The sequence below is a fragment of the Dipodomys spectabilis genome, unplaced genomic scaffold, assembly GCF_019054845.1.
Source record: "Dipodomys spectabilis isolate Male_0828 unplaced genomic scaffold, ASM1905484v1 ptg000098l, whole genome shotgun sequence".
Classification (NCBI taxonomy): Eukaryota; Metazoa; Chordata; class Mammalia; order Rodentia; family Heteromyidae; genus Dipodomys; species Dipodomys spectabilis.
In genome coordinates, this window is record NW_024870775.1 from 6,457,567 (window position 1) to 6,473,876 (window position 16,310).

The 16,310-nt window shown below is 53.1% G+C and overlaps 2 protein-coding genes across 5 annotated transcripts; both read right to left on the bottom strand.

Moving 5' to 3' along the window:
* Window positions 1–1,877: 1,877 nt before the first annotated feature.
* On the bottom strand, window positions 1,878–5,130 carry Mospd3 (motile sperm domain containing 3). 4 transcript variants are annotated; one of them, XM_042687031.1, is made up of 6 exons: window positions 5,042–5,130; window positions 4,370–4,631; window positions 4,068–4,143; window positions 3,640–3,869; window positions 2,225–2,389; window positions 1,878–2,127 (listed from the first exon to the last, which is right to left on the bottom strand). In XM_042687031.1, the coding sequence occupies exons 2-6, from the start codon at window positions 4,572–4,574 to the stop codon at window positions 2,096–2,098; spliced, it is 708 nt and encodes a 235-aa protein (XP_042542965.1). In that variant the 5' UTR covers window positions 4,575–4,631; window positions 5,042–5,130; the 3' UTR covers window positions 1,878–2,095. The 4 variants fall into 4 exon arrangements, with proteins under 4 accessions (XP_042542965.1, XP_042542968.1, XP_042542966.1 ...); XM_042687034.1 differs by lacking the exon at window positions 5,042–5,130 and adding an exon at window positions 4,962–5,028; XM_042687032.1 differs by lacking the exon at window positions 5,042–5,130 and adding an exon at window positions 4,801–4,932.
* Window positions 5,131–8,173: 3,043 nt separating this feature from the next.
* Pcolce (procollagen C-endopeptidase enhancer) lies at window positions 8,174–14,999 on the bottom strand. The gene is made up of 9 exons (XM_042686785.1): window positions 14,830–14,999; window positions 13,994–14,102; window positions 12,145–12,403; window positions 11,200–11,324; window positions 10,486–10,622; window positions 9,638–9,873; window positions 9,129–9,206; window positions 8,855–9,025; window positions 8,174–8,414 (listed from the first exon to the last, which is right to left on the bottom strand). The coding sequence occupies exons 1-9, from the start codon at window positions 14,919–14,921 to the stop codon at window positions 8,272–8,274; spliced, it is 1,350 nt and encodes a 449-aa protein (XP_042542719.1). The 5' UTR covers window positions 14,922–14,999; the 3' UTR covers window positions 8,174–8,271.
* Between the last annotated feature and the right edge of the window lie 1,311 nt (window positions 15,000–16,310).

A 16,310-nucleotide genomic window follows, 5' to 3' on the forward strand; every position in this document is an offset into this window, starting at 1 on the left:
TTTTGTACTGAAGTGCTCTTCAGCAGCACCATTTCTAGCTGTTTGGTAGTTAGTTTAAGATATGTATCTCATGGGGCTGGGAAGGTGGCTCAGTGGTAGAGCGCTCGCCTTGCATGCCAGAGGCCCTGGGTTCAATTCCTCAGCACCACATAAGCAAAATGAAAAAAAGCCGGAAGTGGCGCTGTGGCTCAAGTGGTAGAGCGCTAGCCTTGAGCTGAAGAGCTGAGGGACAGCGCCCAGACCCAGAGTTCAGGCCCCACGACTGGACCCCCCCCCAAAAAAAAAAAAAAAGATATGTATCTCACAGACTTTCTTGCCCAGGCTGGCTTTGAACCTTGAGCCTCAGATCTCAGCCTCTGAGGAGCTAGGATTACAGGCATAGAACCACCAATGCCTTTTTTGGTTGTTTTCAATACATAGGGTGTCCCCAATACATAGGATCCCTGTCCTGTTTATATTTCCTGATGTAGCTGGGATGATAAAGTACTCCACCATGCCCAAATTTTTCTGTTGAGATGGAGTCTAACTTTTTGCCTTAGCTGCCCTGGAACCATGATTCTCCCGATCTCTGCCTCCCAAGAAGCTAGGATTACGGGTGTGAGCTACCAAGCTCAGCCCTCACAGGAGATTTGGAATCAACCTGGATGTAGGTATAAAATATGTACTTAGCATGTGCAAGGTCCTGGGTTCAATCTCATTTTAGAGACTGAAAGCAGAGCTCTGAGAACCTAAATGAGTTGTTCATTGTCACATGGTATTAAGTCTTTTTTTCCCAGTCGTGGGTCTTGAACTCAGGGCCTGGGCACTGTCCCTGAACTTTTTTTTTCCCCCAGGGCTGAGGACCGAACCCAGGGCCTTGCGCACGCTGGGCAGGCGCCCTTCCGCTGGGCTAAACCCCCAACCCCTGTCCCTGAACTTCTTTTGCTCAAGGCTAGCACTCTACCACTTGAGCCATAGTGCTTCCAGCTTTTTCTGTTTATATGGTACTGAGGAATCAAACTCAGGGCTCCATGCATGTAAGCAAGCACTACCACTGAGCCACATTCCCACCACCTGGTATTATGTCTTCACTGGACCTCTTCTCTCTGCCCCAGGTCCCTCAAATCCTGGGGAATGGAGGAGGTTGTCTGTACCCAGACAAGTAGGGAGCCTGGTGCCAGTGCTCACCCCTGTATGCCTAGCTACTCAGAGGCTGAGATGAGGATTCAGACTGGAAGCCAGCCTGAGTAGATAGAGAAAACACTTTTTTTTGGGGTTGTGGGGCTTGAACTCAGGGTTTGGGCACTGTCCCTGAGCACAACACTAGTGCTCTAGCACTTTGAGCCACAGCTCCACTTCCTGTTTTCTGGTGGTTGATTGGAGATAAGGGACTTTACAATCCAGGTTGGTTTAGAACTGTGATCCTCAGATCTCAGCATCCTGAGTAGCTAGAATTACAGGCATGAGCCACCTGCGCCCAGCACCAAATCAAAAAAGCCTAAGCTGGGCACCAGTGGTTCACGCCTGTAATCCCACTCAGGAGGCTGAGATCTGAGGATCATGGTTCACAGCCAACCTGAGCAAGAAAGGCCAAGAGACGCTTACCTCCAATAAACCACCAGAAAACTGGAAGTGGCACTATGGCTCAAGTGGTAGAGCACTTGCCTTGAGTTGAAGAGCTGAGGGACAGCGCCCAGGCCCAGAGTTCAAGCCCCACTACCAACCAAAGGAAAAAACAAAACAACCCCAAAGTGGTAGACTGCTAACCTCAAGCAAAAAGCTCAGGAATAGCACTCGGGCACAGACCAAGTTCAAGCCTAGATAGCGCGCGCATGCGCGCACACACACACACACACACAAAAGGAAATGGGAAGCTAGGGGCAAATACTCTCTATTTCTCATTTTGATTTTAAAAATGTATTTTATTCAACTTGGAAAATGAGTACAAATCCCTGGTTGTTTTTCTTGGGGGGGGGGGGGGAGGTGCAGGGAAGCTGAGGAGCTGAGGGTGGTCAGGAAGTAGAAGAAAGTCGAGGCAAGGTATGAGCGAGTGTCACAGTGGCCACCTCAGGTCCCTGCCTGGGGAGGAGAGATGGGCTGGGGCTGAGCAGGGAGTTCAGGTCCGGAGGAACACCATGGTGAGGAGGCCTAGAGGTGGGGAGAGGGACAGTGATTCCTGTCAGCAGCCCTTCCCTGCCCCCTGGTGCCCTGTCTCTGGAAGTAGGTCAGAATCCCTTGGGCTCACCTAACACATAGGCTGCCACTAATTTCTGTCCCAAGGAGACATGGAGGACTTGTGGCAGCTGGCTGCCCAGTTCATCCTGGAGCGGAAGCAGCAGGAAGGCCACAGAGACGATGCCCGTCAGCAAGAAGAGCAGGAAGGAGCTGGTGGCCAGTTGCTGGTGGGAGTCTGGGAAACAAGTCCATCAGCACTGCTGCCCCTTTCAGCCTCCACCCAGGATTCCCCAGGGGCAAGGCTGAAGATGCATCAGCTTTTGTACTGGAGCTTGAACTCAGAGCCAAGGTATTCTCTTTTAGCCCTTTCACTCTACCTTGAGCCACACCTATACTTCTGGCTTTTTGATGCTTAACTGAAGATCAGAGTCTTACAGACTCACTGGCCCAGGCTGGCTTTGAACCATGATCCTCAGATCTCAGCCTCCTGAGCAGCTAAGAATGACAGGCATGAGCCACCAGTGCCCAGCTTATGTATTTACTTTTATTGCCTTCCATGGGTACACTGTAAGTGTCCTCTCTTCCCTGGAGCCCTCTCTTCTCTGGTCCCTCTCTTCCTACTGCCTTCATTACTGTCTTCTGTGTATTCACCTGACAAGCAGAGCCCTTTCTCTATCTCCCAAACCCAGCACCCAACTGTACAAGTTAACTACTTAGTACAGGTTTCTCATTTGACTGCAGTTATCTGATACCTGATAAGAAGTATTGCAGTCAGAGCTAAGGAGGAATATTTTCCTCTACATAGAGACTAGACACCAAAGAAATTGCACTTCCTCCCCCTAATTGATATAAACTCTCAACTAGGAATGTCACCACCAAAAGGCAAAAACATTTCTTCTTTAAATCAGGTTTAGCTTATCTGCAGATATATTGCTAGTTCCGACTTCAAGGACTGGGCATCAATGGCTCATACCTGTTAATTCTAGCTACTCAGGAGGATGAGATCTAAGGATCCAGGTTCAAAGCCAGCCCAGACAAGAATGACAATGAGACACTCATTTTCAATTACCAAAAAGCAAGAGGTGAAGTCGTGGTTCAAGTGGTAGACCACTAACCTTGAGTGGTAAAACTAAGGGACAGAGGGAAGCCCTGCACTCAAGCCCCAATAATGGCACACAACACATGCACATAACACCCATCTCCCTCCCGCCCCCCACACCCTTCTCTCTTTCATGAATCCCCAATCACTCAACTCACTTTTTTTTGGGGGGGGGGGGAGGGGGTCTGGTCAGGGGCCTGAACTCTGGGCCTGGGCGCTGTCCCTCAGCTCTTCAGCTCAAGGTTAGCACTCTGCCACTTGAGCCACAGCGCCACTTTTGGCTTTTTTCTTTTTGCTTATGTGGTACTGAGGAATCTAACCCAGGGCCTCAGGCATGCAAGGCAAGCGCTCTACCACTGAGCCACCTTCCCAGCCCCTCAACTCACTGTCTTGTAACTGTCTGGCCGGAAGTGGTGCTGTCCAGGCAGGTGGTCCTGGGTGGGGTGCTGGCTCAGGCTGTCCCTGAAGCTCTAGAGGGTACGCTGGGGCCCTCAGTATGGAGGTGATGTCCTTCCGTCCCACCACTCGGCCCTCAGCCCCTTCCTCGGACAGCTCAATGCGGAAGCGATCCAGGACATCATAGTGGCTGGGAATGGGGGCCACATGGCGAATCACACTGACCCCAAGATAAAGAGGTGGTGGGAGGCAGTTAACCAGGGAAATCTAGGTCTGTCCCTGTCCCAGGAGCTTTTCACTTAGGGTGCAGACAGAGGGTAGGGCAACAGCTTGAAGAGGGGGAGATCTCAGACCTGAGACAGCAGGGTGCCCTAACCCCAGGCTTCTACTGGCCTCTCCGCTCTCCCAACTCACTCACATGTCAATGCAGGACTGAGGCTTTACGAACCCTTCTGCGTCAAACACCGTATATTTGGCAGGTGCTGTGCACAGAACTGGAAAGAAGATTCACCCCAAAAAAGACCCCAAGCAAGTCTTACTCCCGGTAGGGCACCAGAATCCCCTCTGCCTTCTGCCCCAGGGCTGTCCCAGTTCCAACGCTGCACATCCACCCCTATTCCTTGACTCCTCCAAGCCCACACAGCTCCCCCCTCCAGTATCCTACCGCCAGCCCCCCCACCCCACCCCAAGATCCCTAGGACGAAGCGCAAACCCCTGCACCTCGGAAGCGGAGCGCAGTTCCCGTGGGGTTGTAGAGGGTCAGCAGCTGTCGGGGTCCGCTCCTTTGGTCCGCTCTGAATACTAGATCCGGTGGAAAGACGAGCACCGGGACCACAGGTCCCGAGGGAGGAGGGGCGCCCCGGGACCCCCGCCCAGGGGCCCCCGGACCCACCAGCTCCTGGTCCTGGGGCGCCCCTCGGCGCATGCAGGCTCTGGGCGGTCGGACATCCGAGGGCAGAGCTCAGGGGGCAGGGCCTGGAGTCTAAGGGGGATGAGACGGGGGGGGGGGCGGCGGGCTGGGGCTAGTGCCACTGCTGCCTCTGAACCCCGTGAAGACCCAGGAACGCCCCCACCTAAACCTTTCGCCTTTCCAGCTCGGCCCCCCGTCCTGCAGACCCAGCCCCGAGTCTCTACCCGACGGTCACGCCCACCTCGGTGCTCCCAAGCCGGGACTTCCCTGCCAGCCCGGGCCCTGAGCTCTTTAGGCCACGCCCCTCACGGCTCCGCCCCTTCCGGGAGGGTCAGACCTCCCGCCCCATTTTCCCGCCAGACTCCGCACGCCGCGGCCATCCTCTTCCTGCTATCTGGACACCTGCGGCTGTGTCTCCGGTCCCTCCCTGGGCTCGGCTCGTGCCCCGTCTCCGAACGGGGCCCTCGAGCCACGATAATCACCTTGTGGTCAAACCACCTGCCAATCAGCTTGTAGCCAGACTAGTGATGCCATCTTCCTGAGAGTCTCTCCGCCGTACGTTTTCTCTTATTGGTCAAGATGGTCTCGTTTCCGCCCAACTTTTCCTCGATTGGTGCCCTTAAAAACCCATCTACTTTCTGACGATGGCGATTGGCTGAGTCGCAGTGACGTAAGCATTTTAAAGGGTCGGCCTAAAGCTTCTACTGAAGTCCGGAAGTAGCTCAGGGAGGCGGGCCCCAGCGGCGGGCTTGGCTTTGTTTTGTTCTATGGGTCTCGGGAGATCGCCGAATTCCTCCATCTTCTCAGGGCCCGCGCCTGGTTCTTTCCTTCCCGCCAGGGCCCGGGATCAAGAAGGCGAATGAAGACTCGTCAAACCCTGCCACCTGGTCTTCACCGTGTTACAGATGAGGCCAAAGTCAAATGGATCTGACGGGAAAACCTTCCCTGAGTAAAGATAATACAAAAGACAAACCAAAAAACCCTTGTCCACTTTTTGTTGTTGTTGTTCGTTTGGTACTTGGGTCTGAACACAAGCCCTAGAGCACCTCTACCACTTCAACTATATCCCAGCCCTTTTGCTTTAGGGTTTTGTTGTTGTTGTTTGTTTCTATTTGTGTTTTTGCTAGTCCTGAGGCTTGAACTCAGGGCCTAGGCTCTGTCCCTGGGCGCTTATTGCTCAAGGCTAGCACTCTACCGCTTTGAGCCACAATACCACTTCCGGTTTCTGAGTGGTTATTTGGAGATAAGAGTCTCAAAGAGACTTTCCTGCCCCGCTGGTGGGTAATGGTGATCTTTTTTTTTTTGGGTCCAGTTGTGGGGCCTGAACTCTGGGCCTGGGCGCTGTCCCTCAGCTCTTCAGCTCAAAGCTAGCGCTCTACCACTTGAGCCACAGCGCCACTTCCGGCTTTTTTCTTTTTGCTTATGTGGTGCTGAGGAATCAAACCCAGGGCCTCATGCATGCAAGGCAAGCGCTCTACCACTGAGACACCTTCCCAGCCCCGGTAATGGTGATCTTGAGATTTCAGCCTCCAGGGTAACTAGGATTATATGGTGATCTTGAGATTTCAGCCTCCAGGGTAACTAGGATTATAAGGCCGGAGCCACCAGTGCCCAACCCCTGAGATTCTTATCTCCACTTAACCACCAGAAAACTGAAAGTAGAGCTGTGGCTAAAAATGATAGAGAACTAGCCTTGAGCAAAAATGCTCAGGGACCATGCCCAGGCCCTTGTGCCAAGTACTAGTGGCTCACATCTGTAATCTTAGCTAAAGAGGCTTGGATCTAGAGGATCACGGTTTAAAGCCAGCATGGACAGAAATGTTTCATAGACTTCATCTCCAATATAACCAGCCCCCCAAAAAAGTAGGACTGGAGGTGTGACTCAAGTGGCAGAGTGCCAGCCTAGCAAGCTTGAGGCCCTGAGTTCAACTATATACTGCCAAAAAAAATGATCCCCTATGGGGCTGGAAAGGTGGCTCAGTGGTAGAGCGCTTGCCTTGCATGCTTGAGGCCCTGGGTTTGATTCCTCAGCACCACATAAGCAAAAAGAAAAAAGCCGGGAGTGGCGCTGTGGCTCAAGTGGTAGAGTGCTAGCCTTGAGCCGAAGAGTTGAGGGACAGGCCCAGAGTTCAGGCCCCACGACCGGACCAAAAAAAAAAGAAGTCTTAAAAAATGTCCCCCTCTCTCCTCCAGAAGTATATTTGTTCCTGTCCAGAAGACCAGGAACTTTGTTTTCTCTAGTATCTTCAGCCCTTAAAACAGTGCCTGGTATTTTGAATGGATAAATGAGGGTCTGTAATCCCAGAACTCAGAAGAATGAAGATGGAAGATCCCAAAAAAAATCAGAGGATGGAGCCAGGCACTCGCCCCTATAATTCTAGTGAGTCAGAAGGCTGATATCTGAGACTCTGTTCAAAGCCAACGTGAACAGAAAAATCCATAAGTCTCATATCTCCAATTAATTCTGTGCTCATGGAAGTTTTTTCTATCAAAACCGTTTGACTTTTGCTAAGTTAATTGTGTGACTTAGGGTAAGATTGTCTTCACTGTGTAGAAGTGTTTCCCTTATCTTTAACACGGGTGAAGATCCCGTGGCAGGGTTTGGTGAGTCTTGATTCCCAAAGTGGAAGTGTTGTTCAACTGGTAGAGCCCCATCTGTGAATACAAAAGCTGAGCAAAAGTGAAAGGCCCTGAATTCAAGTCCCAGTACCTTTGAAATAAAATATTAAGCCAGGTGCTAGTGGTTCCCAGTTGCAGTCCTAGCTACTCAGGAGGATGAGATCTGAGAATCACGGTTCAAAGCCAGCTAGGGCAGGAAAGGCCATGATACCTTTGTCTCTAGCGAACTAGCAAAAAGCCAGAAGTGGAGCTGTGGCTCAAGTTGTAAAGTGGTAGCCTTGAGCAAATAAAAAAAGTAAGAAGGAAAACAGGCAAGAAGAGTGAGCCATGAGGAGGAAGTGAGTGAGAAGACACAAAATACAGTCTTAATTCCACTATAAGGCTGGATGTGGTGGCGCACATCTGTAATCCCAGCTACTTGGGAGGCAGAGATTAGAAAAGATCACCAAAAAGTACCCATGCATAATACTCTGGATTTTATTATAAAAACTATGGTAGGAATTTTGAGCAAAAGGGGGGGGGGGTGCTATGACATACAGAAAGCAGAGGTGTGGCTCAAATGGTAAAGCATTTTGAGTGGGAAAAGCCAAGCTAAAGTGGGAGGCCTTGAGTTAAAGCCCCAGTCCTAACAAATGTGCATGTGCACGCACGCACCCACACACATACACAAAAGACCCTGACATAACAGTTTCAAAAAATTATTCTGAATAGTAAACATCTGTGGAAGAAACTCATGAACTCCTAATATTTCGAGGATGGGCCACTAAACCATAGAAATGGAGATCTGGGGGCTGGGAAGGTGGCTCAGTGGTAGAGCGCTTGCCTTGCATGCCTGAGGCCCTGGGTTCGATTCCTCAGCACCATATAAGAAAAAAGAAAAAAGCCAGAAGTGGCGCTGTGGCTCAAGTGGTAGAGCGCTAGCCTTGAGCTGAAGAGCTGAGGGACAGCGCCCAGGCCCAGAGTTCAGGCCCCACGACCGGACCCAAAAAAAAAAAAAAAAAAGAAATGGAGATCTGTCCTCTTCCTCAGTTAAGATATATTTATTTGGGTAAGACAGGGGGTCTATGGCCTGGGGCTGGAGCTGGCCTGGATCTCAAGCTTGGGAGGGGCACTTCCTCTTGCTTAGGTTTTTGAGGATCTGGTCCTGGTTGGCCCGGTAGAGTACCACAAAACTTTCTGGAGGAAGGATGGGACCTCTGCTTTCATCCATCTGACCCATCAGCAGATAACTGGATCCTGGGGAGACAACAGAGGTAGGGTAAGATTGAGGGCTCACATCATTGTGCCTTTTGCTAGTACTAGAGCTTGAACTTAGGCACTGTTCCTTTTAGGCTGGCACTCTATCACTTGAGCCACATCTTCACTTCAACTTTTTTTTTCTCATCTTGGAGCTTGAACCCAGGGGTTCTAGGTGCTGCCCCTGAGCCTCTTTGTGCTCAAGGCTAGTGCTCTATCACTTGAGTCACAGCACCATTTCCAGCTTCTAAGTAGTTTACTGGAGATAAGAGTATCACAGACTTTCCTGCCTGGGCTGGCTTCGAACCTCGATCCTCAGATCTCAGCCTCCTGAGTAGCTAGGATTATAGGCTTGAGTCACCAGGGCCTGGCCGATTCTACACCTCTTCTCATTTTGGTGTGACTTAGCACCTTGTCTCCCCATATTCTATCTTTATTACCTTTCTTCATGGGGTGGCACTGCCGGCAGGGTACATAAAACTTCAAGGGCGTGTCCGTGGGTGGAGAGGGAAGATCCAATCCTCCAGTTTTGTAAGCACCCATGAGATTGACAGTGACGGTAAGGCCTTCACCTGGACCCCGCACTATAGACTTCACTGTTCCGGTCACCACTGTGGGAGGATGGAATGAGAGGGGAAGAGACAGGAGGCCAGGGCTGGACTCCTCTCTCTTGAGTTAGGGGGAGGGTTAAAAGTGCGTAAAAGGGCTGCTTACCCAGATTACTGGCACAGAAGTTGCTCTGCAAGGTGCCTGTCCGGCGGCATGGAACTGGGCAAGGGGCTGTTGGTGCATCTAGATAAGAGGGGAGCTGAGCTGTTCATGGACCATAACAACCCATCAAGGAGGAAGAACCATTTTCCCCCTTTTGTGCTGTTAGGGATAGATGCTAGGGCCTTATGCATGCTAGTAGACAGCTCTGCACCCAGCTCTATCTAGAGGCTGGCAGGATGAAGGCACCAGTGAGTGCTGAATCAATGAGATTTGTGTGTGTGTGTACCAGTCCTGGGGTTTGAACTCAGAGCCTGAGCATTGTCCGAGCTTGATCTACAGCTCCACTTCCAACTTTTTGGTGATTTATTGGAGATAAGAATCTCACAGACATTCCTGCCTGGGCTGGCTTTGAACTGTGATCCTTAGATCTCAGCCTCCTAAAGTAGAATTACAGTTACCAGCTCATGGAAAATTTTCTTGAAACAATCTTTCTTCTTCCTTCCCAGACTTACCTGGGCGCACTGGAGTCTCCTGTGTGTCAGGGGAGGCCACTGGCTTCTTGGTGGGTTGGATCTTCGGCTTGGTGGGCAGCTTGACTTTGGGGACGTCCTCTCTTGAGCTAGGGGCTGGCTCTTTTTCAGCAGTGCCCCCTGGAAGCATCTTGTAGGAGGCAGAAAAGCCATCGGCCGTGACACTGAGATCCGAAACGAACTGGACCAGGAGTTCATTCCCTTCCGAGGAGATGGGACTGAGGGTGGCAGTGGTTGGGGGAGGTATCAAGGCCCCTCTTTACCTTTCCAGCCTTTGGTGGCTTGCACTAGCTTCATAATATCATAGATCCCCATGTGATTCTTTTTGTGTCCAGACTGGGCTTGAACTCAGGGCCTGGCATTTTCACTTAGCTTGTTTTATTTTTTTGCCCAAGGCTGGCACTCTACTATTTAAACCACACCTACATTTCTGGCTTTTTGCTAGTTATTTGAGTCAGATTTTCTGCTCCCTCCCCCGTACCCCACCATGATCCTCAGGTCTAAACTTCCTGAGCAGCTAGGATTACAGGCTACAGGCCTGACCTCCACAAGCTTCTTACTTCACCGACCCCAGACTAGGTGCCAGGCCTACTGCTGTGGAGTCCTAGTGCTCAGATCCCGCCCAATCTGAAGAGCCCCGCCCTCCGTTTTAGGCCACACCCCTACCCATGCAGCCAAGGCCACGCCCTTTAATTTAGGCCACGCGGTTAGTCCGAGGCCAGCGCTCTAACTCAAGCGCCTTTTCTAGCTCAGGTCCCGCCCAGAGGCAGACGCAGAGCCACGCCCTTTGACGCAAGCCCCGCCCACGCCGGCCAGGCCCCGCCCCTCACCCAGGGGCCGTGTCCCCGCAGAACTTTCCCAGCCTCTTGGAGTCGTCGCTCACGGCTCCGTTGAACACGCTGACCGAGTCGTAGCGACAGTAGGTGTCCGGCTCCACGTCGAACTTCCCGAAGGTCAGAGCAATCACCTGTCGGCCACCAGACGTAGGCTGAGCAGGGACCCCAGGCCCGGGGCCCTGCACCCCTACAGCCACCACCTCCCGCATTCATTCCGGGGGACCCCGCTGGGTGTGTGCCCAGGTCACCGGGGGTCAGGTCTGTCTTCCCTTAAAGTTGATCTCAGTGGGGTTTTGTTCATTTGTTTTCGTTTTTGGTGCCAGCCCTGGGGCTTGAACTCAGGGCCTAGATGCAATTCGAGTTTTTTCACTCCCGGCTGGTGCTCTACCACTTGAGCCACAGCTCCACTTTTGGTTGCTTTTTGTGGTGATGGTGGTGGTTAATTGGAGACAAGAACCTCTTGGACTTTTCTGCCCAGGCCCTCCTCAGATCTCAGCAGCCAGGATTACAGGGGTGAGCCACCGCACTCGACTCCACCACAATTTTACATTTAGAATTTGGGGTTGGGTGTAGACGGGATCCAGGTTTGGTTTTGGTCCCACAGGTTTTGTAAGCTCGGGACCCAGGACCCAGAGCTCGGCCAGTGCGCCTTCAAGGGGTGTGTACAGGAGGTGCAGCCGCCGGGGGGGGGGGGAGAGGGTGTCGTACCTGGTTTGGGGGCGCGATGATGTGCCAGGAACAGCTGATGCCGGGAGGGTAATCGGACTCGGGCCAGTTGGGCGTGGTCAGGGTTCCCTGTGCCTTCTCCAGCCGCCCCCCACAAAACTGGTGCTCTGGGAAGGGGAGAGAGAGGCGGGGTGGGGGTCGTGGAGACCCCGGTCAGCCCCAGGAAGACTGTAGGCCGGGGGCTGGGCTGGCAGCGGGAGGGGATGCCAGGCCTCGGGATGTGGGGTGGGGGGGACGTAGAAGAGGGGAGGCTAGCAGGAGGAGGAGCGAGGCTTGGGGTGGAGGATCTGGCTGGACCACTCCCTTCTTGCCCCTCCCCGGCCCGCAGCCACACCGCACCCCTTCCCCTGGCAGATCCCATCTCCCCGGCCTGGCAGGAAAGTCCGTGCGGGCTATGGAAGCCCTGCACACGGCGAGGGGCGTCCTCGCTCGGCCCCTTGGGGAGGGGGGCTGCTTGAAACATTCTCAGAGTGACTTTTTCTGCCGGGAGGGGGTGATGGGACCGCAATCGAGAGCCTAGGGCTTGGATGTGGGGGACTCCAGGTGGGGGAAACATAGCCCTCCAGTCCTGGGGTGCGCCCCGACACCGTGTGCCCCGTCAGCGGGAGCCCGATTGCGGAGGGGGGCGGGCAGTTACTCACCGTCCCAGTAACCCCAGGCCGCCCATTCCACCCGCGGGTCCATGACCCACTTCCGCCTTGCGCCTGGGGGGGGCCCTGGAAGAGGGGGGACGGGAGCAGGAGGGGGAGAGAAGATGGGGAAGAGGGACTGGAGGGGCGGTGAGGGAGGAGAAAGGGCTAGGGAGTAGTGGTGGCCCTGAGCTCTTGTGGGGCTGGGGGGGGGGCATCTGGGGGTCGAGGTTAGGGTGGGGGGACCTGGTGCAGGGCGGGGTCAGGAGAGGGACAGGTGCAGGCCAGGGGCGCTCACCAGTGCCAGAGGTGGGCCTCCCGCTATACCAGAGCAGGAACCCGCGTCCTCCCGTGCCTTCGTCCGCGGTCATCTTCAAGGTTACTTGGTTGCTGGGGGCCACAACAGGGGCAGGCCTGAAGGTCCCACAAAAGCGACCAAGCCGCTGGCCCGAGGTTCCAGAGCCAGCAAAGACCTCCAGAGCATCGTAGCGGCAGGACGGATGCAGCTCCAGGTCGAAGACTCGGAAGGAGAGGGACACAGTCTGGCCATCAGGAACCTGAGAGATGGGGCCCAGACACCCAGGAAGTGAGGCCACACCCCACCCTGACAGAGGGTGGCTCCCCTGCCCCAAGTCTTCACCACTGGAAGGAACCCCCAGGCTCGTGTAGCCCCCAGGGCCTGGGCTTTGTGCAACTGGACTCCAGAGAGATAAAGAGGACAGGAAGGAAGCTGAGATTGGAGAATTGGGATTTGAGTTTAGGTTAAGAAATAAGGCCTGGCCTGGTACTGGTGGCTCAAGTCTGTAATCCTAGCTAACCAGTAGGCTAAAATCTGAGAATCGTGGTTCAAAGCTAGCCTGGGCAGGAAAGTCCATGAGATTCTTATCTCAAATTTACTACACAAACACACACACACACACACACACACACACACACACACACACCACAAACGTGGAAATTTAGCTGTGGCTCAAGTGGTAAAAAGCCAGCCTTAAGCAAAAAAAAGTTTAGGGACAGTGCCAAGCCCCTGAGTTCAAGCTCCAGGATCACGGGGGGGGGGGGGGGGGGGGGGGGTGTGAAGGAAAGAAAAAGAAAGAGAGAGAGAAAGAAAGAAAGAAAGCTACTCGGGAGGCTGAGATCTAGGATCACAGTTCAAAGCCAGCCCAGGCAAGGAAAGTCCGTGAGACTCTTGTCTCCAATAGACCACTAGAAAACCAGAAGTGGCGCTGTGGCTCAAGCGGTAGAGCGCTCGCCTTGAGCTGAAGAGCTGAGGGATAGTGCCCCACGCCCAGAGTTCAAGCCCCATGACCGACCAAAAAAAGAAAGAAAGAAAGAAAGGAAAGAAGAAAGAAAGACTAGGCTGGGTGTGGTGGTGCTTGCCTATAATCCCAGCACTGGTGCCTGTGATCCTAACATTGTTATAATGGCTTGTCATGCCAGCAGGAGGAGAGGATCATCAAGGCGAGTATGAGTTATACACTGAGACAGTTCAACAAAGACAGAGAGCCTTGCACCAGTGGCCCATATCTGAAATTCTAGTTATTCAGGAGGCTGAGGTCTGAGGATTGCACCTGGAAGCCAGCCTGGGCAGGAAAGTCCAGGAGACTCTTCCACAAAAAACATAAAACAAAAACCAGAAGTGGAGCTGTACCTTAAGTGGTAGAGCAGCAGTCTTCAGTTTAAAAAAAAAAAAGCTCAGGGAGCCAGGCACGGGTGGGTGGTTCATACCTGTCATCTTAGCTACTCAGGAAGCTGAGACCTGAGGCTCACGGTTCAAAGCCAGCCTGGGCAGGAAAGTCTGTGAGACTGATTTCCAGTGAACCACCAGAAAACTGGAAGTGGCACTGTGGCTCAAAGTGGTAGAGTACTAGCCTTAAGCAAAAAAGCTCAGGGATAGCACCCAGGCCCTGAGTTTAAGCTCCAAATGAGAGGTGGGGGCAGGGAGAGAGAAACAGAGACAGAGAAAGAGACACACACACAGATTGAGAGATTAAGGTACAGGCGGCCCATTTATTGTGGGGGCATTAGTGCCCAGTGAACAGAGCAGCGGCAGCTTGGCCTTCCCTAGATTGAGAAGATGGTGCCCCTTAGCAGCCAGGCCTTGGCCTAGGAGACTGACTTGTGTCGGTGGCCAGGGGCCTTCTCACCGTTATGGTCCAGATGCACTCCTTATTTGGGGGGTAGAGGTTGGGGAAGCCCTCACTTGCCACGTAACCAGACTCCCCAGTCACATCCCCTCCGCACAGGAACACAGGTCTGGAGGACATAAAAGAGGTTCGTCAGGAACTGGGGATGGGGTGATGAGGGAGGAAGGCCCATAGGGACCCCAAGAAAGCATCAGCCAACAAGACTGGCATTAGGGTGGGAGGGATTCATGTGGGGGATTAAAAAAATCCACAAAAAGGAGTGGGACCTGCAACCACAGCACCCCTCGCTCCCCACGGACCCCACCCCCTACCAGACAGGAATTCTGAGAATCCTCGGCTTTACCCTGCCTGTCCTCAGGCCAGGGCCGGGAGCCGCCTAAGGAGGCTAACTGCTTCCAGATGTGGAGAAGCCACGAGGCGGCCTGCAATTGGACCTAGAGATGGGGCTCCCTGGCTCCTAGTTCCAGCTTTCTGACATCCCCCCCAAGTCTCTGCTTGGAACCCAGATATCAGCTGCTAGGCTAGTTCAAGGTCTTGACTGTTTCTCCCTTCAGGATCCGTGGAGGACCATGGTTCTCAGTGGAGGGAGAGGGGTACAGGCAGAGGATGAGGGGGGGAGGGGGCGCCCTGCAAGAGTCCTGCTCAGTCTTCCAGCAGAATGGGGAGGACTTGGGAGCCTGAGAAAGAGAGAGAGGAAATTTGGCGGGGGGAGGAGGGGAATCTAGCAGAATCCCCCTGAACATCTAGAAGCATGGCCCTCCCCTCCCCCTTTCCACACCAGGAGTTCACGGGGTTTGAAGCTCACTTGAGCCATCTAGAAAATGCCCAAGACCTACCTGGTATAGTTGGGGGTTTGGCCCTGGGCAAGAGGCAGCACCCAGGCCATGAGGAAGGGCCCCAGGAGGGGGGCTGGGAGGGTGGGCAGCATGGTGGGGGGTTCTGGGGTCTTGGCCTGCCGGAAGCAGCAGCTGAATTCAGCAGCAGCGGCGGCGGCGGCAGCAGCAGCAGTGGCAGGATAACCAGTGCCAGACCAAGCAGCCGGGGTGTGTGGGCGTGGGGACCGGCCAGCAGGGGAGGGGGGGCGGGAAGGCGGGACAGGGAGACATCTGGGACAGTAGCAAGCCAGGGAGCCTGTCTAGGTCCAGGACACATAAATATTGACCCAAGGAGGGGGTGGAACAAGGGGCCTGATCCTGGCCGGAACCCCTTGTGAGCAGATCTACCCTTTTCCTCCCTGCTTCCTCAGCACCCCAGGGACGGACTTCCCAGACTCCCACCCCAGTCATTCACTAGCCTCCACCACTCTGCCCCAATTCATTTTCCACTACATTTTTCTGTTTTTTCTTCTGTTATTCTTTTTCTTCTCTTTTCATTTCATTTTGTTTTGCAGTGTTGAGGGTGAAACCCAAAGCCTCATGTGTGCTAGGAAAACATTTTACCACTGAGTTACACTGCTTTTTTTTTTTTTTTTTTTTAAATCTCTTTCTTTTTCGGTGGTATTGGGGCTTGGACTCATGCTCTCATTCCACTTTTGCACTCATGGCTGGCTCTTGACCATTTATCTCTAAATAATCACTGGTTATTTCCTGCCTACGCTGGCTTTGGATCTCCATTCCCAGATCTCTCAGTCTCTTTAGAGTAGCTAGGATTATAGGAGTGAGCCACTGTTGCCTCTTTCTTTCTTCTCTCTCTCTTTCTTTCCTTCTTTCCTTCCTTCCTTCCTTTCTCTCTCTCTTTCTTTCTTTCTTTTTCTTTCTTCCTCTTTCTTTGTCAGCTGTGGGGCTTGAACTCAGGGCCTGGGCTGCTGTCCCTAATCTTTTTTGCTTAAGGCTAGCACTCTACCACTTTGAGCCATAGCTCTACTTCCAGTTTTCTGGTGGCTAATTGAAGATAAGGGTCTCATGGACTTTCCTACCCAGGGTGGCTTCGAAGTGCAATCCTCAGATCTCAGCTTCCTGAGTAGCTAGGATTACAGGTGTGAGTCACTGCTTTGGTGTTTATTTTTTGAATAGGGTCTAATTGTTTTTCTAGGTGCCAGCATTTTGGACTGTGATTCACCTATTTTTATTTCAGCTGGGATGACAGGGGTGCGATCGCAAACTCAGCATTTTGTGTTTAAAAGTCTTGAAACCGGGTGCCAGTGGCTCACACCTGTCATCCTAGCTACTCAGGAGGTTGAGATCTGAGGATCACAGTTCAAAGCCAGCCTGGACAAGAAAAGTCCATCAGACTCTTATCTCCAATTAAACCACTCAGAAAACCAGAAGTGGCGTTGTGGCTCAAATGGTAGAGCACTAGCCTTGAGCTGAGAGACAGC